Source organism: Rhagoletis pomonella, unplaced genomic scaffold (genome assembly GCF_013731165.1).
Source record: "Rhagoletis pomonella isolate Grant_MI unplaced genomic scaffold, Rhpom_1.0 Rhpom_scaffold_00006, whole genome shotgun sequence".
In the NCBI taxonomy this organism is placed as follows: Eukaryota; Metazoa; Arthropoda; class Insecta; order Diptera; family Tephritidae; genus Rhagoletis; species Rhagoletis pomonella.
In genome coordinates, this window is record NW_023458560.1 from 23,253,690 (window position 1) to 23,275,274 (window position 21,585).

Below are 21,585 nucleotides of genomic sequence, written 5' to 3' on the forward strand. Positions count from 1 at the left end.
GGCAGCAGATTATAAATGGATGTGGCAAGTACCAAATCATTGTTAGCCTTCTCAACATTGACTTGGGATTTTGTTATGAAAAGCGGTATGTCGCTAGGCGCAAACTCCATAATGAATTGCCGGCATACGCCACAAGGTGTTGTAAAGGCATCCTCTTGATAAGCGACTACTGCACCGGCAACGAATTCATTGTAACCCTCGCTAACGGCCTTACTTAGGGCTGTACGTTCGGCACATGTTGTTGGTGTAAAACTTGCATTCTCAATATTACAACCGGCAAAGATGCGGCCGTCTATCGTGCGGAAAGCTGCACCAACGTAAAAGTGACTGTATAAAGCGTAAGCGTTTTTTTGTGCAACAATTGCTGCCTGTATCAATTCCTTGGTTGGTTCATCTGCAATGGAGCATTCATGAAAATATAAATACATACATACATACATACATATTTATGCTTTGATAACTAGACAAACATAAACTTAGCCACTTGTTTAGCCATCAACATTTGTGTACAGCAGTATATATGTATTAAACTTTTTTCCAAATTCATTTACCCATCAACTACTCACCCAAATCACAGTATTTTTCAATGCGTTCAACAAATTCTGGTTTTCTTAAACCCGTCACTTGGTAAATATCCATTTTGATGGTAATTTTTATGTTATTTAATATCTATTTTAAAATTTTAAGAGCACAATTTCGTACAAATTTTCTTATTCCGTGCGTTTTTGTACGTCTTGTATACTCTTCAATTTGTGATGACCAACTGAATGATTTCTGTTTTCTTTCACAAACACCTTTCTAGCCAAGAATTAATTAAATAGTATGAAAAAAATCTATTTGTAGTTTCTGGTTTCTTTGGGGTTCTCTTCGCCTTATCAATGACTACCACTACACACAAATATATAATACAGACGAATTTATTACCAACCAACTGCCGCATGTTGGCTGAGAGAGTTTGTAGAGAACACATGAACCGCCACCAATGCTATGGGTAAATACCCTGCTGGGAAATCTATTAGTAACAAGCTGGTGCGCTTGGGGGTATTAAAAATCAGATATATACAATATACATACATATGTTCCATATTTGGCACTCGTACTATTTTTAAACGGCTGACCGTTAAGATTTGTAAATACAACTAAAATAATTTATAGGCGTCATTGATTGGCGCTGTAATCGCCCATACGATTCTGACCGAGTCCAACAAAGCATGCCAGTGGTTTCTTTTATGTCCCAACTGACGTCAATTGGAAATACCAAGTGAAGCCAAGTTCTTCTCCATCTAGTTTTTCCATCGCTTCTATCCATTCATAAGACACGACCGAGTCAAGGGAGGCCCATCGCCAACGCGTAGAGGCCCATCGCCTCAGCGCCATACACCAGCACGGGCATGATGAGTGACTTATAGGGTGTAATTTTTGTACGACGAGAGAGGATTTCACTTTTCAATTACCTGTTCAGTACAAAGTGGCACTGCCAACAAGTGATTCTCCATTGGACCTCAAGGCTGACATTATTATTTGTACTAATGTTGGTTCCTAAATTAACGAACTCGTTTACTCCGTCTACAGTGACATGGGTGCCGAGACACATATGCTTTCTGATGACAGGAGATACTTCCTTTTGTCCTCGATCACTACCAGAGCCACGCACTTTGTTTCTTTAACTAATCCCGAAAAGACAACACAGACGATGCCCTTATTTTTATCGATGATGTCAGTGCTGTTAGCATACGCCAGCAATTGTATGCTCTTGTAAACAATTTCATCTGACCGGTTCCATTATGCGACTCTTATTACATTCTTCAACAAACGGTTCGGAGAAGTCCTTCCCAATTCGGATGGAGCTGGTTGTTTGATCAATGTTATTTTACACAGGCATATTAGTCTCGCGGGGATGACAAATTTAGGCATAGCGGTGGATCGGCAAGTCCTTTTAGTGCTGACGAAAGCGGCTTTGAAGTCGACAAATAGGTGGTTAGTTTCGATCCTTTTCACACGGGTATTTTCCAAGATTTGGCCTATTATGAATACCTGATTTATAGTGGTTTTCCCAGGCCAAAAGCCACACGGATAACGTTGTTGATAGTGGGCTTCAATCTTTCACACAATACGCTCGATGAGGATGAGACTTTATACCCTATGCTTAGAAGGCTGGCACCACGGTAGTGAATTGGGCAGAGCGCTTTTAAATTCTATATGGTCGTCGGGCATGCGTTCATCTCTCTCCGCTGTATTTGAATTGCTTGTCTGGCAGTCCGTCAGCTCCAGTTTTCCTTGCATTGTTGGACGCCCATTTCTTCTGTACAGCGGCGTGTGCGTATCTTGGCTGCACGTACGTCTATGCACGTGACTTCTTAATATAGAGTAACCCATCATAATATCAGTTAATATCCTTAACCTCTCTTTGGGGATATATGTATACATATGTAATTGCCCTGTATCTTGTAAGGATATAGCCTCCGAGCGCTTTAGCCTGGCGTATTACGTCAGTGTTGTTCTCTGAGTTTGTTCCTCTCCTTCCTGAGTTCTTCCTTGATTACCCTCAACTCCAATGTGTTTTGGTACCCAAATTAGTTGGATAATGTTATGCTCAGCCATGGAACTAAGCCTGTCGGTGCACTCATGGATCAAGGAGAATTTGATGGGAGGGCCTTCAGTGCCGCCTGGCTATCACTCAATATTAGGATTCTCTCACTACGGTGGGACTAAAGATCCCTTGGCCACCCTATAATTAAAATCGCCAAGCACGATTTTTATATCGTGACGGGCAAAGCGCTCGTATGTGCGCTACAAACTCTCATAGAAGAGATCGTTGATTTCCTCGTCCTTCTCTTCCATCGGGCCGTTGGAATGAAAGGGATGTTGAAGAACCTCGCTTTGATGCGAATTGTGACTAAACGCTCGTCCACCGGTGTGAACCACGAATCCAACACCGAATTTGCGCCTCTTTGCATGGCAGCTGTAGTAGACTTCGCAAGGTCCCAGGTATTTTTCCGTACAACGCATTTCTGGGATGGCGGTGATGTCAGATTTGGTGCTTACGAGGATATCAAGCAGCCGGACAGCGGCATCTCCCTACTAACAGTCCGGACATTCCTGGTGGATGCCCTCAAATCGTAGTCTTTTCAACGTAAAAACGTAGTGTACACAAGACAACATAAAAAGTATTCGCCTAATGGGACACCCTTAACTGTTCCCAGTTATGAAATAGTGAAATACTTTATCTACTTAGTATTCAGCATTTACACCACCAGTAACGTCAGTATGCTGTTCAAGCGAAGAATAACTCTTAAAACAGGTACTACTACGGGTTCGGTAGGCAATTGAAAGGCAGAGGGTTTTCTCGACGAACAAAAATTACGCTCTATCTATAAGATAAATTTAAATAATTAATGTGATGACAAAGTAAGAAATATACAAATAAACCAGCGATAATGATAAAAGTGATGACGAGAGATAAAGAAAGCGTATAAATAAGGATAAACAAACTGAATAATAAAAGCTCAACCAGCCACCGACGGAGCGGCCTTCCGTACCTGCCGGCCGTAATAAGTTTGTTGATATAATTTACAAAATATATTCATAAAATTAATTTTCATACTCCAAATTCATTTATTTCCCCAAAAAAGAAAAACTACGCGGCAACAAATCACGAATGCTTGTGGCAAGCACTTGCAACGGCGGACAAGCTGGCTTGGCACAGTATAGTGGGAAATCCCTTTGCATGGCGAATTCAGCTAAAAATTGCCGGCATACTCCACAGGGAGTAGTAAAGCTGCTCTCCTGTTGTGCAACAACAGCGCAGGCAACAAAATCACGCTTGCCTTCACTGATCGCCTTACAAGCCGCTGTACGCTCAGCACAGATACCAACCGGATATGCGCCATTTTCGATGTTGCAACCTGTGTAAATTGATCCGTCTCCTGTTTTTATAGCGGCTCCCACTTTAAATTTACTATACGGGCAATAGGCGTGTTGACGCGCCTCAATGGCTGATTTTATTAGCTCTTTAGCATCATTATCTAGGAGAAAAATAGAGAATACTTACATAAACTACTAATAATTCATGCCACAAACTATACCTAAATCCTTGAATTCCTTAATTTGCTTGTCGTTATTTATGTTATGTACATTGATTTGTGGCATGACCCTTTAGATGAATGATGGATGTGTAGTAGATAAATTCACAATATACTTGCAACAAAAAATTATACCTCCTTCAATAATATTTTTATGCAAAGGGATTGACGCTAGACGTACATAATTAAAATTCCATGACGCGATTGATTGAAAATAAACTGACTTTGTAGAAATAGAAAATATGTCGACTTTAAAAATTCACCTTTTTGTAGAGTGTTTCCCAGATCGAATTTATAGGAAACGAGTTAAATTCATAAGCCAGCGATGTGGATTCTTTTCTTCAATAAAGTGCATTAAAATAAGTTAATTATGCTCAGATTTAGTAAACAAAGTAAATCCTTTTTATATAAAGCTGCTCCCCCAGTAACTAATAAAGAAGGCTACATTCAAAAAGATTTAATTTTTCAAATTACGAAATAAAGCCTTATATAGATATCTTACTTTATATAGAACCATAAAAAAAAATTACACCTGACACTCAATAAACTGATAATTCCAATTTACATTCTGAACGCGTGCTTTTCTCGTATTTTCAATAGATTGCACATTAAATACACAGAAAACCTGAGCTCATAAGACCGATTTATTTAAGCAATTTTTTTTTATACAATTTTCCAAAAATCCCCATGTAACCTACAGATAATCTAAATAATTAAAAAGGGCTTTACATGGCGAACTACAATTATCAGAAATTCTAGAAGAACTTTCGGAGACAAGAAGTGTACGTGATTATCTTCTGGCCACATTGGGCCCAGACTTTTTCACGCTACCAAAGGAGCAGTTGCACTGGTGTCTACTTAGCCGAGTCGCAAAAGCGACAGAGGTCACTTGACTAAACCCTTAGCTTGTGCTTCTTCTTCTTTTTATTATTATTATTATTATAAAACCTACAGTCTGTGTCTACAGACTTTCAGTGTCCTGTCAGGTAGCCTGTTAAAGTTCTACGATCCTCTCGGCTACGTTCAAGGACTCTTTCGGAGTTTCTCCTGGAGGGAGTTAAGAATTTCTCCCATTGTCTCATTTTCTTTGACCTTTTCCTTCTTCCCAGCTCCTAAGTAGTTTTGCAGTGTATCCTTTAGATGAGCGGCAGAAAGGCTCGGGACCATGCAAGCGCGGCGGTTCAAAAGAGTCTTACAACTGTCCATAAGTCTTGATGTCGTTCTAAATGAGTCTTACAGCCGGCTTCACCAGCAATTTAAATGGAAAATGATTTTTTATTTTCTGTCAATTTCCATATAAAATTAAAAAAAAAATTAAATAATTTTTCACTTAAATTGCTTTCGTGAAATTGACTGTTGATGCTGCCTGAGTTTCCGAAATAATCTGCCTTATCCTGAGTTTCGCCTGAAAAAAAGTTCACCCGAAAATTTGTCATCCGCCCATAGTAAAATCATGAAAACCAAGAGTGAAAAGTGAACCGGTTCGGGGAAAATGAAACTCATGATAAGGCTGAATATTTATTCTGGTCCCATTTGTCCTTCTACGAAGATATACTCGAACACAGATTTCGATTACGAAGACTTCCGCCTGGAACATGGTTGGGTATGAGCCAATTTTTAGACTTTTCTAGAATCTTTACCTAAGGAAGCCTGCCCCAGTATTCCCGGCGTCCATCTTTGATCCGTCGGTATACCGTGGGACACTTTATTGCAGATGTGCTCTTAGTTTGTAGTGTTCTGTGAGGATGCCCGCGACGATCCTCAGTTTCTCCTTAGGCATTTTCATAAACTCCACTACATGGTGACTGCCCTGTTTCTTCCATCTCAGCGAAAAAGGGCTGGTGGGAGCTGGGACCCAAACTTTCTCAGGTTCCTGGCAATTGGACCTGTAACTATTCACATTAAAAACTTGGAATGAGCTAAACAAAGGTGTCAGCGATCCATTTAGAACCGTTTGCTCAGTGATTGATTAACATTGTCCATAACAGATGATTGGCGGAACATTAAAGTGAATACGTTGAAAGAGGTAAGGTAACCTTTGAATCAAATGGGGCTTTCTGTAGAGACGGACTGTAGGTTTTGTGGGCTGGTGGACGAAACCCTAGAGTATATGCTATGTACCTGCTCCCGAAACATGAATCGTAGACTGATACACTTTAGAGAACGATTTTCTTCTCCATATAAAATTTGGAATATGGTACCGTCCAAAGTGCTTAGATCTTTGAATAGCATAAGGTTGGAGTGATTACAATAGATCATCTTAGGTCGCATAAGTCTGTACAGTAAAATGAATTGATATACGCAGTTAATTTGTTTTTATTGTACAAGCTGTGTCTTAGTTTTACTAAATGTTAAGTTATCTACATTTTTTATTTTTTATTTATTTCTATTTTTTTGCAGTCAAATGGAATACAAATCCTTACTGACTAAAGCAAAGGAGCATAAATACTACCCAAAGTAATTTAGCAGGACACAACGTACTGTTCCAAATGAGAGAGATGGATCATATTCCGAGAGCTAATTTAACCCAGAGAGGGTTCTTAAAAGAGGCGAGGAGTTCACATAGTTGGATTTCGGAAATCCAAAATAAAGTAATGAAACACGCCGCAAGTTATGAGACGGAACATTTAAAGATAACTTCTCCTGAAGCGTAGAGCAATCGACAGTGCCTTCCACTATTTTAGCCACAAAAGAGGCAGCGAGGAAAGAACGCCTACTATTTAACGAATTTAAGCCAAGGAGTTTACAACGAGATACATACGGGGGTGCAGGCTCCGAAAACCTCAGGGAAAGCAAGGCAAATTTGATAAAAACTTTTTGAATCCTTTCAATCCGGTTTGTATAGACGGGCTGATATGGAGGACACCTAGATCTCACCAAAGTAACATACAGAAGATTCAGGGTGTAGGGTTCCCTAAACGGCCGACTATCACGCGGAACAAAAGCGAGCATAGCATAAGCTTTGAAAATGACGTAATTAATATGAGTTGAGAAGGTTAATTTTGAGTCAAAGTATACTCCTAAATCTTCAACCTCAACGACAGATCGACAATAAGATTCTTATTCGATTCCTATTTGTACTAGTTGGTATTTGCGCAAATATTTGTGCGGTTTATTTTGTGCATTATTCAAAAGGGCAAAATTGCACAAACTAAACTTAAAAATTGATCGGCTTCTCTCACGAGGAACAGTAGAGTAGATATAACATTGAATGTGAACTTCTATGGGAGCATGATGAGTATTTGCATGTGTTATCGGGGATGGGCATTCGAATACCCAATAACTTACATTATTACTAATAAAGATTAGATCTAAAATACGCTTAAGTTCTTTTACATTACCATTAATTTGTAGTAGACCAATACTTAAGAAGCTATCAGTTGCGTAATTGAAGTAAAATCTGTGGATAATTAACAATGAACTACTTTTTTCGCAAAATCTATAAAGGTTAATTTTATTTTTCAAAAAAAAACTGTGCAACAGTTATTATTTTACACCCTGTATATGATAAAATATTAATAGCTGGAAAAAGGTGTACAAAAGAAGTACAAAACTAATAAAGGAGTACATTTCCAGATATTTTTTTTTGGGATTACATGGGAGTACATTGCAATAAAAAGGAGTACGTTTACTCCCAAAAGCATTACGTCTGGCAACCCTAGCAAAATGTGAAAGAGAGCTGCAAATTTCTGCTGGAAAAATTTTTCCCAGCTAAAACTTGCAAGTAAGAAAATCAGCTGATCACAAACACATGTTTGTTAAAAAACAAAAGAAAATATGGCCTTTTTGAGTTATTTATTGCAAATTTTATTATTAATGCTAGTATACAACGAAAAAGTGAGTAAATTTAATATGCACAACGTTCGTTGTGTTTATTTTTCGCTAATTTGCTATTAATCTCCAGTTTGTTTACTTTAGTGTGTGCTGACTATGGTTGCCGTATGACATTTTTCGTTTGTACCATAACTTACCTTTAAATATACCTAAATAGATTTAAATGCAGCATGCTGAAATGTTGTTTTGCTGAAGTTTTCGGTTTTGGTAGGTTGATTGTTGAAATGAAAATTTTATAATTTTAAAGCTACATCTGTAGCTATATCTATTACATTGTTTTTGGATCAATGATGGCTGTTTGGAGGAAATTCCCTTGTTTTTGAATGCGTCACCATGTGATATCACAAATAGTTATGAGAAAAATAACTTATTCATTCCGATATAATTAATTTGTATTTCAAAAAGGTGTTTCTTATCGAAAAATATTCAATTGTATAAAATGCCAAATCGGGGGAAAATGTACCAAACAGAAAAGAAATTGCCAAATTAATCAGCAGTGGCAACTGTGCAAGTGATCAGCTGTTTCGAAGGTTGCAACTTTTTGCAAATTTCGCGTTCTCGTACTTCTGTTGATATTTCGTCTCTTTGAGAGCGAATGCTGCTAAATTCTCAGAACTTCTCAATACGAGTACACACCTTATATCAGCTTTTGTTCTCATTCCGGAAACACTTTGGAAATATATCTTGATTTTACTAAGTGGCTTACCATCCATTCTATTCATAATATCGGATATAGAAGTAGACAAACTCCAAAAGCTTCAAAATAGATGCATGAGATTTATTCTTCAGAAACCTAAAGATACACGAACAGCGGACATGTTGAAGACTTTAGACTGGTTAAGTGTGAAACAAAAAATTTTCTTCCACTCCATGAAGTTCATATTTAATATCAAACATGGAAATGTACCTGAGTATCTAAATAAAAAATATAGTATTAATTGAGCATACTCACAACATAAATACGAGGAACAAGCATAATTTCAAACTGCCGTTTTTCAGAACTGAAATTGATCAACAGAATATTTTCTACAAGGGTCTGAAAAGTTACAATGATCTGCCTATGGACATAAAAAGTTGCAACCAAATTACAGGCTTTAAAACAAAATTATATGAATATTGTAAAACCTTAGCTATAAGATAAAACTCTGTAATATATTCCAATTTACGAATTAGGCTTTGGCCGTAATAAATAAATAATAATAAAAATAATAATAATAATAATTCTTCACGGGTATTTTTTGCTGAAGAAGCCGAAAAGGGGGAACCGATACATTTGTAGGCCAAAGCTATGCACAAAGCACCCTCTCAGCCCATGATTCAGGGAACCCAGTTTAAAATTTATATGTTTCAAAGACTTAGTACTAGTATCTTTTTTAACAAACTTGACGTTGAACAAATTTATTAAAATCTCAAAAAAAATGTTTGGTAGGTTTTGGAGGATTTTGGTAGGGAAAAAATTTGTATGTGGCAACACTGATGTACTCGTAATAATTTAACAACAATCAATTTTTCATAAAAAAAAAACAGTAATATACTACAAATATTTATTTGTTTGATCGTGCACACTCTAATTGAGTGTAAATAACGTATAAATTTAATGCAAGTTGCATTATGTATAGTGAAACTGTGCATACAAGTTTGTTAAATTTACAAACTTTAACAACGAATTCCCTAAAAACTATAAGGCTCTACGCTTTGAAACTGTATACAGACAACTATTAGGTCCCTATCTATCCCATATATTCCTTAATTCCGTACCAAACTAAAGCCCACCCATTTTATTTTTCGTTGAAATTGGATATTTAAAGCTTATAAAATACGAATGTGGGCTACCATTGTTAAATCCCTTTATCGATATTTAACTGTACTAAAATTGTTCCCTTTGCTTCACATTTTTCCCCAAACTATATAATTGCGATTAATGGCAGCACTGGCACATTTTATTGTTTGTTTTTTCTTTTCAGGGACCGAATCACGGCTCTCGTGAACGAGTGACCGGTCGAGGAGAGTAAAATTTCGATTCGAATCGAATAGGCAAATCATGGCACTCGATTCGTAAGCTAGCGAAATTTCTTCGATTATTAATCGGTTGCCAATTAGTAAATGTATCATCTTTAACCATTTTTCAAACGTAAACAAGAAATAAAATATTCATATCAGTTATTATAAAATGAATATTTCAGTATTTTTTTATTCGAGCTCGCCTGATTCTGATAATGTAGTCAGTCAAGTGCAGATACGGAGAGGATTACGTGACAAAAGCAATCCCTTAAGTTTACCAGCAGCAGCATACGTTAAAGTTCTTTATTTGCAGGTTCAAAAAACGTTTCCGACTGTCAAAACCTGCATTCGAGTACGTGCTTTCGGAGCTTGAGTTTGAGGGGCATATGTCCACATCAGTACCCTCCGTCTTGCAATTAGCTGCTACGTTATCGCTTTTGGGAAGTGAAAGTTTTCAGCACGTACTCCATTGAAACGTCCATTGCAGTAGCTTGCAGCAGCAGCTCCTCGGACGCCGTCAAAAGCTTTTCTTGGTAAGGCCCACCTCCGGTCTTTTGCTTAGAAGCTTTATTAAAAGACAGCTTCTTTTTAACGTTCTGCCTTTGGTCTGCAAATACCTACAATTTTAAGCCAAATAATACACTAGCTTCTGATTATATAAATTCAAAACAACCTACTTTACGCCACATTTTAAGTTCTTTTATAGGCGGACCAGCAGAATTTAATTTTAAGGAAAGTTGCTCCCACAATCTTTGAGCAACGGTTCTTCTTTGAACGCAATTTGGCAGAATATTTCTGGCCAAATCCGGGTGCTCCTGCATATATTCCGCCATAATACTTTTTTTTTGTTGATTTTGTTTATGTTTGTCTTTAAATATAAAAAGATATTAAAGTTTGCAACAGTTTTTACTAGAAATATACTCACATTTTGTTGTTTTATTTTAATTTTCCACTTCTCGATGCAAAATTTACTGTCGAATGGTGTTTTGAATAATTCTACTCGAACGTCTGCTCGATATCGAATGGGGTGATGCCAAATTTCGATAAATTTTACTCGATCACGAATGCGGTGATGCCAAAACAGAAAATTTCGAAAAATATTACTCGATCACGAGAGCCGTGATTCGGCCCCAGTTCTTTTTTCCAGAAAAAATTTACACAAATAAAATATAAAATTTCTGGCTGAGCAATGCACTGTTCTTACTGCAAACAACCTGTAGCTGACGAGGATGACTACCTAGAGTGCGTGGAATGTGAATGTCTAGTGCATGCAAAATGTCTGCGCACGTGTCGACCTGGAGATTTATTGGGTGATATATTTTTTGACTTCACCTGTGCCGATTGCATGAATTTGCAATATAATGCACCGTCTACTTCATCGTCAGCGAAAGCTGCTGTGCCACGTGAGAATTTTGTACGCCAGCGTTTGTCTTGGTTCATGATAGTTGCTTTAGCATTATACAATTTATCGGTGAAGTCTAAGGGACTGAGTCATCATGGCTTCTTCCATTGGCGTTCACACATTGTAAGTTTTATTAACAAAAACTGGGACTTTTTAATGGAGCCTGGAACGTAAGTATTTCTAAAGCAATTTAAGCAGTTTTCGGCATACATATTTGTACTAATAAATGCTTTCTACACGCAGACGTCGGCGCAAAAACTGGTTCGGCTCCATTTCAGGAAATTTGTCGCACTACAGTCCGGATTTTTTCTTATCCGGTCAAGAAACAATTCAAAAGTTGGGTTGGTGGAGCCTGGCGCAGATAAATTTAACTCCAAAAATGATTCACAGAAAATGTGATTATGGAAATAATATAGAGAAAAGTCAATAATTTTACATTTAATGCTGCAGATGAAGAATTTAGTCACAAGCGCTCCCAAATGCACAGCGATAAACGGGGGCAAGAAGATGCTGATAACAGTGATGAAGAGCAGCACGAAAGCAAACGTAGGCGGCAAAATTATTCGGATGATGAGATACCACCCATAACTGATGGATGCAGCCGTACAATGTATTTTTCATTCTTAACAAACACTTTGAACTCGTAATTTATTGCCATAATCAATTTTCATTTATTCCCAGGCCGTATATGGGTCGCACGCCCAAAGTAGCTAAACAGCTTGATATTGTGGATGATGATATCAAGAATTTCCATCAGCAACAACTGCTGAACACTGTACAATCAAGCTTAATGGACTTTTTGGCAGAGAATTTAGCAAACGATGATTTTTTTAGTACATTGCCAAATATCGCAACGGAAACGTTGGTAGGTGGAGATGAAAAAAATGGTTTTCTCCCCTTGCTTGAAACGCAAAATGATAATGTTGGACTTTTTGACACACCTGAAGCCAAATACCATCCAAACTCAGCTGTGTATGAATCTAATACTGTATACCCAGTAGCCGATAAATTGAAAAGCTTTTACGATTCAGAACAGCACGGTGATCAAAAAACATCATCGGTTCTAAGCATAGAACAATTGTAAGTTAATACTTAAACAAGCAAAGTCAATTAATATTTTTAAAATCATTCATAGTCCTCATGAAGATTCAATGCAAACGTCATCCGAGGCTAGTAATGATGATGACGACGAGTATCAACCACGCATAATACAAGTCACCAATTTTCAGCAACTTAATCAATCACCAAAGAAAGACAAAACCGGATCAATAGAAGAAACCCTTTTACATAAATTTGGACAAGAAATCAAGAAAGAAGTAAAATCTGATGCAGAGCAATCAGAAGCTGAAGATAAGCACAGTACAAAGAAAGATGAAAATGATGGTCACACCGCTGGAGCGACGCAGCCAGAGTTGGAAAACGAAGCCGAAGGGATCGCATCAATTTTGGGTGCCTGCAAGCCAAGTCTTTTTACGAAGGTTCCTCGCCGTAATTGGCCTTGGTTGGTGGAAGAATCTGATGAGGCAGAAGAAGAAGCCAAAATGAAACCCTTCGAGCAAAACGAAAGGTATATACATTGCAGAAAAACCACAGTTTTATCTACAGATTAAAAAAAAATGTCTCACTGCAGCTTAATTCCGATCAGTGAATACGAAGGGATCGAATTGTTGCACAAGCTACGTAAAATCTTTTCTATGGAGGAACAATGTAAAATTCAAATTCCGGCGTACATACGACGCTTCTATAGAAAACTTTGCGTGCGTGAATGGAAACGTGAACATGGCAAACCGCTATTTAATTTAGATGACCATATAAATGGCAAATATAATGTGTCGCACGATTCCAAATCGAAAATAATTGATCGGTACCAGCAGGTATGGCGTATAACTAACATTAATATTCTACAGAAAACTTTATTTTCCTCGTTTACAGCTAATTTCACTTTCTTCGGAAAGTAAACGCAAATCATTTTACGCCAGAATAGCTTGTTCTTTTGACTATGAAATGTTTGAATAGCCTTATTCCCATCGAATATTACATCCTTTCATATATAGGGATAAAGAAATAGCACCTCCCTGGTTAAAGGTACCAGTTGTAAAAATTGTACATACTTTTCTTCAATACTATTTATCTAATTTTGCAGCTGATGTGCGAGCTTCAGTTCAAAGTCAATGGAGAGTATCCCTTTCGTTCACCAATCGATTTTTGCTATGTACGCCCCAATCATATAGCCGCAGTAAATGCTTTACTTCAAACAAGTTTTTGGCCTGGGATTGATAGTAAGACTCCTCTGAAATACGAATACCACATCACTTATTGCAACTGTTTATATTTTTAAAGTGTCCGAATGTCTTAGCTACCCAGATTACAGTGTGGTTGCACTCTATAAAAAGCTGGTAGTGGGTTGTGGATTCCTTGTGCCTGACGTAGGCTTCAACGAGGCATACATTTCATATATGGCCGTTCGACCTAATTGGCAACGTTGCGGTATAGGAACATTTATGCTTTATCATCTTATACAGGTATGTACTATCGATTTTGCGTGTGTGATGGCATATTTTATTTTAATGCTTACAGACATGCATGTCAAAGGATATAACGTTGCATGTGTCCGCTTCTAATGCCGCAGTGGTGCTGTACCAGAAATTCGGCTTCAAAATAGAAGAGGTTATCCTGGATTTCTACGAGAAATACTTACCCATAAATTCCAAGCAAAGTCGGACCGCATTTTTCTTAAGGCTTTTAAGATCATAATAGTAGGTAAGAACTCAGGACTAGAATTAAAACGAATAAACTAAAAATTGTTCCTTGTATTTTTTTATGTTACCAAGGCGAAAGCCATGTATTAAAAATGTAATCCGAAGAGAAATATACTACTGTTATACAAACTTAAATTCACAAATGTAAACCAAATCCATGTAAAAATGTTGCCAAATTAAATTTTTTCCGGGTTTGGCTTTCCGCATAACTCAAGCAAAGATTTTCTCCTCCCGTCTTTTCTTTGTCACCACTGTGCCAGGTTTGTGTTGTGCATCTGGATGATTCATTAGCTCTGGTGGACATACAGATACCGGACTAGCCGTAACGCATTGTTTAAGATCATAGAATAAATGACTGTCATCTTTGGTGACAAATGAAATGGCTACACCATTCTTCCCAGCACGTCCCGTACGACCTATACGATGCGTGTAATCCTCGATCGATTTTGCCATATCATAGTTGATGACAAGTGACACATCTTTGATATCAATACCACGTCCAGCGACGTCCGTTGCTACCAGCATATCCTTGGAACCGTTTTTAAGAGCTGCAAGAGCGTATTCACGTTGTTCTTGTCCTTTGCCACCATGAAGAGTACATGAATTGTAACCCAACTTCTCCAATCCTTTGGCAAGCACATCAGCACCCTTCTTTTGATTGACGAAAATGATGACTGGCGGTTCAATACCTTTGGAAAGTATTTCCATCAGTTTCTTGCGTTTATCGTTTTCACCCATCATAAACACGATTTGCTCTGTGCGTTCGGTTGGTTTGCCTATAGATCCAATGTAGACAGTAGCTGGACGCCGCAAGTATGATCTTGCTAATCGTTCCACCGCTGGAGGCATAGTAGCAGTAAACATCACAGTTTGTCTAAAATGGTTTAAAAATTCTTGAAAGTAATGTTTGCCCTGCCTTTAAAAATTCACATTTCGAGTTTCCTACCTGTACTTCTTTTTTGAGTAAAAGTTCTCCATTAGTTTGCTGGCATCTTCAGCTTCTTCCGAGTCAGGTTTCAAATTTGTTACTGGCATATATTCAAGAATCTTTTGAACATCCGGTTCAAAACCCATGTCAATCATACGATCTGCCTCATCCAATACAATATACGTACACTGACTTAGAACTAAATAACGGTTTTCCAAAACATCAATCAAACGACCAGGTGTTGCGATAACAATTTCGCAACCTAAGCGTAGACGAAACCCTTGTTCCTCACGAGACAGACCGCCCACTACGACCACCGTGCGTATGCCCAGCGGTTGACCAAACTTGATAGTTTCCTCTTCGATTTGCTGTGCTAATTCACGTGTTGGTGCCATAATAATGGCGTAAGGTCCTGCATCGGCATCTTCCATGCGTTCTATTTTCGGAAGTGACTGAATCCAAGATAACAACGGTATAAGGAAAGCTAAAGTTTTACCAGAACCTGTTTCTGCTACACCAATAATGTCGCGATTTTGTAAGCCAATCGGTATTGCCTGCCTTTGAATAGGTGTTGGCTCTTTGTACCCAACTTTGTCAATAATTTCGATGATTTCCTTAGGGAACCCAGATTCGGCCCAATTACGTATAGGGTTAGGTATTTTACCACCTTTAATTGTAATGTTATAGTCCTCACGGAAAATACGCCAATCACGCTCGGTCATCTCCTCATGAGCCTTTTCAGACCAATGACGATCATCCCATTTTTGCTTATCTTCCTTACGTTTCACTTTTCTAAGTCGCACCTTTTCCTGTTCTTTTTCTGCTTCCGTTCGTCGTTTCTCCAACAGATCCCCATAGAATTTACTTTGTGTACGTTTTTGTTCTTTGATGTCAATACCAGCGACATTACCACGACCGAAAAATTGTACATGATGACGCTCTTTGTACAAATTATTGTAATCAATGGATGTATCTTCTCCAGCATCCCAATCGAAAACAAATTTACGGTCATTTAATCGACGAACACGGCGTTTTTTCTTCACAATACCTAAGTACCGTTCACGTATCGCTTCCAGTTCTTTCTCCTTATCCTTATGAGTAAGATCTTCAGCGCGTTTACTATCTCTATCCTTATCTCGATCTCGATCTCTTTCACGATCTCGATCCCGGTCGCGATCTCGCCCTTTTTCACGATCCCGTCGATCATAATCGCGATCGCGATCTTTGCGATCTATCCTTTCATTTTTTAGTTGCGTCGGTGGAATTCCGAACCCGTTATTCAAGCCATCTCCGTCTGCAATGGCAGCAGCTGTAGCTGCACTTTGGGCGCTACGCATTGCAGCTACTTCTTCTTGACGTCTTTTCAAGGCCTCCGCTGCCCGCTGTTCTTTAGTGAGAAAGACTGGTTTGCTACGTGCTTCCTCTTCTCTTTTCTTTTTCTCAAGGATTTCTTCTAAAGACAGAGGTTCCTTCTTAGATTTAGCCTTCTCAATGTCTTTCATTTTGACATCCTCCATATCGTCCTCGTCTTTGACGCCAGGTTTTTTTTCATCCCTTTCATCTTTTGGTTTCTCGTCCGTGCGTCGTTTTTCTATTGGATGATCTCGACCTCGAGATCTAGAGCGGCGTCGATTATGATCCTTCTCGCGTTCCCGTTCTCGTCCACGATCACGTTCATTATCCCTGTCCCGTTCCCGGTCACGATCTCTCTCGCGGTCCCGGTCTCGACGATCCCTGGAATGTGATCGACGTCTTTTATCGTTGCCCATAAGGATTGCTTTTTTTTTAATTTTTAATTCCTTTTAGAAAATACAGAATAAAAAAGCTAGTAATGAAAACGTTTGCAGGGCTAAAAAGATAAATTTGACATTTAATTGCAGCTTCTTCTTATATCAAGTCATAATTATTCGCAATTAGTTTCGTAGGTTTTTGATATTTGTGGACACAACTTGATTGAAACACATCGAAAACCACGGGCTACGGACTACAGTTATCAAATCATTTTAACACATACTACCGTAACGTAAGACACGTAAGAGTTACGTTCTTTGGCCATAGCAAAATGCTAGCAAAAGAGTAAAATGCGGCAAGTGTGATTTGCAGTGATAATTTTGCACAAGTGGTTGGAAAAATGTATTTTAATTTAGAAGACATATAAATAAAGGCACAGTATACTGTGATAAAGGTGTAAAAAATTCAGTAAGTGTACAAAAACTCAGGTATTTGTTTTTGGAAGTGTCCTTATCTTATATATTCTTACGACTATCCTTAAATACTTGACGAATTTACCAAAAATACTCATGTTCGCATCGCTGGATTGTTAAATAAACTCTCACGATGACCAAATTACAGTACAATTCATGTATCCCTACCGCGACCTCTCTTTATGACCAGTTTTTCACGGTGCAGCGAACAAAGGTGGCGCCGTCAGTGGTACCGCTACTTTGGTTTTGCCGATTTTGACAGTTGTGGTAATTTGTAAATAAACCTTTGTTTACAAATCAGCGAAAGATAAATTTGAATTATAAGTGAAAAATCAGTTTAAATTGTGTTAATTTGCAATTTGTGAGTAATTTTTGAGTTGAAGACTGCGTACAAACTAATAAAATGAAGTGATGTGTGTTAAATTGCGACAGCCATCAAGATGCAAGATGCGTAGGTGCAAGTGTAGCGCTGGGACGAATCGCTGCATTTTGTGTACATAGGGCACGGCAAAGCCGTTCCCGAAATGTTTCTCTATTATTATATTAACAGCATTTCCTCACAATGATTTTGTTTTTGCTCCACGCAGCCTCCATTAGCAAGTTAACTAATCAATCCCGCAGAGATGCTGCTGCAATTTTCTGAAGCAGCCTTAATTGCAAAGCAATGGAGTGCACTAAAACGTTCACTGTTCTCTAATAGATTAGGTGAAAAATGCAATATTTTCACATTTAGCAAAATTAAAACACGTTTTTAGCTGTAAAGTGAACTGTTTTGGCAGTTCCAACTCGTTCTTCTTTTCGCTCTTTTCTTTGTTTACTTGTGGTACACAAATGTCAACGCCCAGGACGGCGCAATCTTGTATTCTATCATTCTTGGGCAAACCCGCCTTTTCGCTGTCACTTTTTCTCAAAACCCAAATACAACGTCGCGTTCTTGTCTGGTCTTGTATTTTTCGTTGATGGGATGATATCGATGTTGTTGGTTTTTTTTGCCAAGTGCCAAGTTTTTATCCGGATCCCAATCATTGCCCAAGGAAACACAGCTAATAATATAACCGATCATGAACGAAAGACACAAGATCACGCAAAAACAAGATTTGAGCGGGAAAACGTAAGAAAAGTAAACAAAGCAAAGAAAAAAACGAAAACCAAAATTAATGTCAGCCACTTTAGGCATACAATTAAGGTAAAATTATTCATTAAAACGCTTTGGAATGTGTTGTCATGTTGATTTAACTCTTCTTCAGTTAAATAAAAGTGTAAAATAGTGGTGCTTGTGATGTAAACAAACGCTCAGCTGACGATCCCGCTTTCGCAAACTTTTTTCTCAAAACCAGTCAATTAATGCGAATGCGATTTGAAAGGCAACGATCAAGCCAAGGCGAATTTATACAAGATGTGTTAAAGGCGAATTTATACAAGGTGGTGTTCAAGGCGAATTTATACAAGGTGGTGTTGATGGCGAATTTAGATTTTCGCCGCGGTACTTCCTAATGTCAAAATGATGTGTTTGTTGTAAACAAGGCGAATTTATTTTACAACAAACACATCATTTTGACATTAAGAAGTACCGCGGCGAAAATCAAAATTCGCCATCAACATCACCTTGTATAAAATCGCCTTGGTGCTGTTAATGGCGAACTTAGATCTTCGCCGCTGTACTTAATGTCTGAGTGATGTGTTTGTTGTAAAAAAGGCGAATTCCTATTACAACAAACACATCATTTTGACATTAAGAAGTACCGCGGCGAAAATCTAAATTCGCCATTAACACCACCATGATAAATTCGCATTGATGCTGTTTCTGGCGAATTTACATTTTCGCCGCGGTCCTTAAGTTCAAAATGATGTGTTTATTGTAATATGAATTCGCCTTGTTTACAACAAACACTTCATTTTGACATTCAGAAGGACAGCGGCGAATATCCAAATTCGCCAGTAACACCACCTTGTATAAATTCAATTGTGAATCATATTGTTCAAGAACAAGAGTACGTTTACAAATTTTTACAGATTATTGAGTATATAAACAAACGTTTTTCTGACAAAAATAAATTTTCGCAGGGAATCCATGTTCTTATCTGTATAGTGTGTACCTTTAAACAAAATGTCTACATTTCGAAAAAAGGTATTGTATAGAATAATAGACTAAATCAAAACTTATAATTTGATCTTATTTAGAGCACTAGCACTACCGGAACTAGTTCGAGTTCCACATCGGGCAGCTCGACAAGTGGAAGCACAAGTTGTTCAAATTCAGGTAGCAGTTCATCTGACACCGAATCTAGTAGCTCCGGTGACGAAAAGAGTGTGGTCGATGATGCTCCATGCACAGTTGCCGCAACTAAAACGCAAGTAACTACTCGACGGAAAAGTTCCGAATTCAAAGGCGCAGCTAAAGCGGATGCAGAAAAACTTGCTACAAGTTCACAATCAACTTCAAAGACAAGACTAAGCAATAGTAATACTGCATCTCTGCGGCAACCTCGTGCAGGTAATCATTCAAGTGATGATGAACTTCCACCTAGTAAGAAGTCGACAAGGCCAGTTGCAACATCCAGTACAACTCAAAAACGGAAACTGTCCGCTTCGAGCACATCAGCTGCACAGAATCAGAGTAATCAGCGAATTATCGGTGGTAAAGCACCTCAAAATACCTTGAATAAACTAAATTCACACACAAATAAAGCTCCGGCTGGCAACTCAAAGGCACAAAATAGCTTAGTTCCTGAAAATGGACAAGATGGAAAGAAAAATACATCTACTGCAATTCATGGATCAGACGAATCAGATCGGGAGGTATTCCCTTCTAGTCGTAATAAATCTGAACGTAAAGGGCAAGTAAAATTATCCGCACAGGCTAATTCGGCAGCGGCTTTAAATAGCTCAGAAAATCGAATAAAGCAGGCAAGGCCCAAAACACAAACTAAGCGCACTATAGTTGGAAAAGCAAAGAACAAGAGCTCAGAAGAGGACGAAGAAGAAAGCGAATCGGAAAGTGGAAAAACTACCACTACTGAGTCTGAAGCCACCGAGAGCAGTAATTCTTATGATACCCATCCAGTAAAATCAGTGAAAGGTAAACGTGCGCCTACCGCTGCTAAAATAGCAAATTCCGACTCAGACGATGGAGCGCCACGCAAACTCACACGTTCACTAAGTACCAGACGGTCTAGGCAGCAACCAAAGTCTTCAGGCGGTGCCGGCTGCCCTTCTGAAAGCGAGTCTGAGGTCGATTTAGACACTGAGAAACATTCATTGTCAAAAAGTCCAGCAAAGCGTTGTATTTCATCTACCGGCGGTAGTAAATGCAAAGTAAAGAAGGAAGCTGGCGTATTCGGTTCAACATCGTCCAAGCCACGTTCGTTATCACCGCCTCAACAAATGGAGAAAAAATGCCCAATTGAGGGATGTGACTCGTCAGGTCATTTATGCGGCAATTTGGATAGACATTTTCTACCCGAAGCTTGTCCTATTTACCACAATATGTCGGCATCTGAGTGCAAAGAACGTGTTCCCGAAAGAAAACTTAGGAATGAGCGACGTCTACGTAACAGTAATAGTAATTTAAATAATTCCGATGTGGCAAATCCAAAAGGACGCACAAATGAACAAAATGAATTTTTAGCTAAAATTCGCGAATCACGAGTAAGATTTCGCCCTATAGCGGCTACCATAAATACTGATAAAGTAAAACTTGAAAAAGATTGCACTGATGAGGATCGTGAACCTAACTTGATTGGACTTGTGCCTGATTATGATTTGCAATTGTTTCGGGATGCTCAAGCAATCGCCTCCGAAAAAGTCGAAGATGAGCTCAAAGATTTGCCTGTTGGAAAGGGGATAAAGTAAGTGTCCATACAAACAAAACAAACATTGATATGTACCATAAAAATAAAATACTTGCTATTTATAACAGGTATATAACAATGGGTAAATATAGGATGAAAGTTTGGTATCAATCGCCATACCCTGACGATGCGGCGCGGCTACCTCAAATGAATATTTGTGAGTTCTGCCTCCGATATCAGAAATCAGAAACTGGCATTAAACGGCACGCCGAGAAATGTGTGTGGCGACATCCGCCAGGTGATGAGATATATCGAAAAGGCAAACTACAAGTATGGCAAGTGGATGGTAAACGACATAAGCAATACTGTCAACATTTGTGTCTTTTGGCTAAATTCTTCCTGGATCACAAAACACTTTACTACGATGTAGAACCATTCCTTTTTTATATAATGACATTAGCTGATGTGGACGGCTGTCATACAGTTGGATACTTTAGTAAGGTATGTACATGTAATGATATACAATAGATGTGTATATAAAAGTGAGCTCCATAGGTGTTGCTAAAATTAAACACATTTCGAAA

General features: G+C 38.4%; 6 protein-coding genes across 6 annotated transcripts in view; 2 read left to right on the forward strand and 4 right to left on the reverse strand.

Moving 5' to 3' along the window:
• Window positions 1-815, reverse strand: part of LOC118740514 (cytidine deaminase-like) — a 7,728-nt gene extending 6,913 nt beyond the window's left edge. Inside the window, exons 1-2 of the mRNA XM_036472075.1 lie at window positions 567-815; window positions 22-394 (exon numbers count right to left, since the gene is read on the reverse strand). Of these exons, the coding sequence (XP_036327968.1) occupies window positions 22-394; window positions 567-639 (446 nt within the window). The 5' untranslated portion in view covers window positions 640-815. The remainder of the gene's footprint in view (window positions 1-21; window positions 395-566) is intronic.
• Window positions 816-3,615: 2,800 nt separating this feature from the next.
• On the reverse strand, window positions 3,616-4,149 carry LOC118740515 (cytidine deaminase-like). The gene is made up of 2 exons (XM_036472077.1): window positions 4,086-4,149; window positions 3,616-4,025 (listed from the first exon to the last, which is right to left on the reverse strand). The coding sequence occupies exons 1-2, from the start codon at window positions 4,147-4,149 to the stop codon at window positions 3,616-3,618; spliced, it is 474 nt and encodes a 157-aa protein (XP_036327970.1).
• A 6,011-nt stretch (window positions 4,150-10,160) lies between these two features.
• LOC118740516 lies at window positions 10,161-10,778 on the reverse strand. Its single transcript, XM_036472078.1, has 2 exons — window positions 10,595-10,778; window positions 10,161-10,534 (listed from the first exon to the last, which is right to left on the reverse strand). Exons 1-2 carry the CDS (start codon window positions 10,748-10,750, stop codon window positions 10,346-10,348), a joined length of 345 nt encoding a protein of 114 aa, XP_036327971.1. The 5' UTR covers window positions 10,751-10,778; the 3' UTR covers window positions 10,161-10,345.
• A 247-nt stretch (window positions 10,779-11,025) lies between these two features.
• On the forward strand, window positions 11,026-14,213 carry LOC118740512 (cysteine-rich protein 2-binding protein). Its single transcript, XM_036472073.1, is given in 10 exon segments — window positions 11,026-11,489; window positions 11,563-11,714; window positions 11,770-11,929; window positions 12,001-12,399; window positions 12,455-12,886; window positions 12,950-13,193; window positions 13,252-13,404; window positions 13,463-13,598; window positions 13,660-13,841; window positions 13,897-14,213. Coding segments are annotated over 10 exon segments (2,418 nt in total). The 5' UTR covers window positions 11,026-11,106; the 3' UTR covers window positions 14,074-14,213.
• LOC118740513 (probable ATP-dependent RNA helicase DDX23) lies at window positions 14,115-16,897 on the reverse strand. Its single transcript, XM_036472074.1, has 2 exons — window positions 15,025-16,897; window positions 14,115-14,952 (listed from the first exon to the last, which is right to left on the reverse strand). Exons 1-2 carry the CDS (start codon window positions 16,773-16,775, stop codon window positions 14,289-14,291), a joined length of 2,415 nt encoding a protein of 804 aa, XP_036327967.1. The 5' UTR covers window positions 16,776-16,897; the 3' UTR covers window positions 14,115-14,288.
• Window positions 16,898-19,193: 2,296 nt separating this feature from the next.
• The window catches only part of LOC118740510 (histone acetyltransferase KAT7), a gene marked incomplete in the record, with an annotated part of 41,006 nt that continues 38,614 nt past the window's right edge, over window positions 19,194-21,585 (forward strand). Inside the window, 3 exon segments of the mRNA XM_036472072.1 lie at window positions 19,194-19,338; window positions 19,392-21,058; window positions 21,130-21,502. Coding sequence (XP_036327965.1) covers window positions 19,318-19,338; window positions 19,392-21,058; window positions 21,130-21,502 — 2,061 coding nt within the window.

Bases quoted from the DNA above. Each gene is read 5' to 3' on its own strand.
- LOC118740515 (XM_036472077.1), bottom strand. From the start codon at position 4,149: ATGCCACAAATCAATGTACATAACATAAATAACGACAAGCAAATTAAG. The intron at 4,026-4,085 runs GTATAGTTTGTG...TTTTTCTCCTAG, and splicing joins TAAGGAATTCAAGGATTTAG to ATAATGATGCTAAAGAGCTA.
- LOC118740516 (XM_036472078.1), bottom strand. From the start codon at position 10,750: ATGGCGGAATATATGCAGGAGCACCCGGATTTGGCCAGAAATATTCTG. The intron at 10,535-10,594 runs GTAGGTTGTTTT...TTAAAATTGTAG, and splicing joins AACTTAAAATGTGGCGTAAA to GTATTTGCAGACCAAAGGCA.
- LOC118740513 (XM_036472074.1), bottom strand. From the start codon at position 16,775: ATGGGCAACGATAAAAGACGTCGATCACATTCCAGGGATCGTCGAGAC. The intron at 14,953-15,024 runs GTAGGAAACTCG...AAACCATTTTAG, and splicing joins TACTCAAAAAAGAAGTACAG to ACAAACTGTGATGTTTACTG.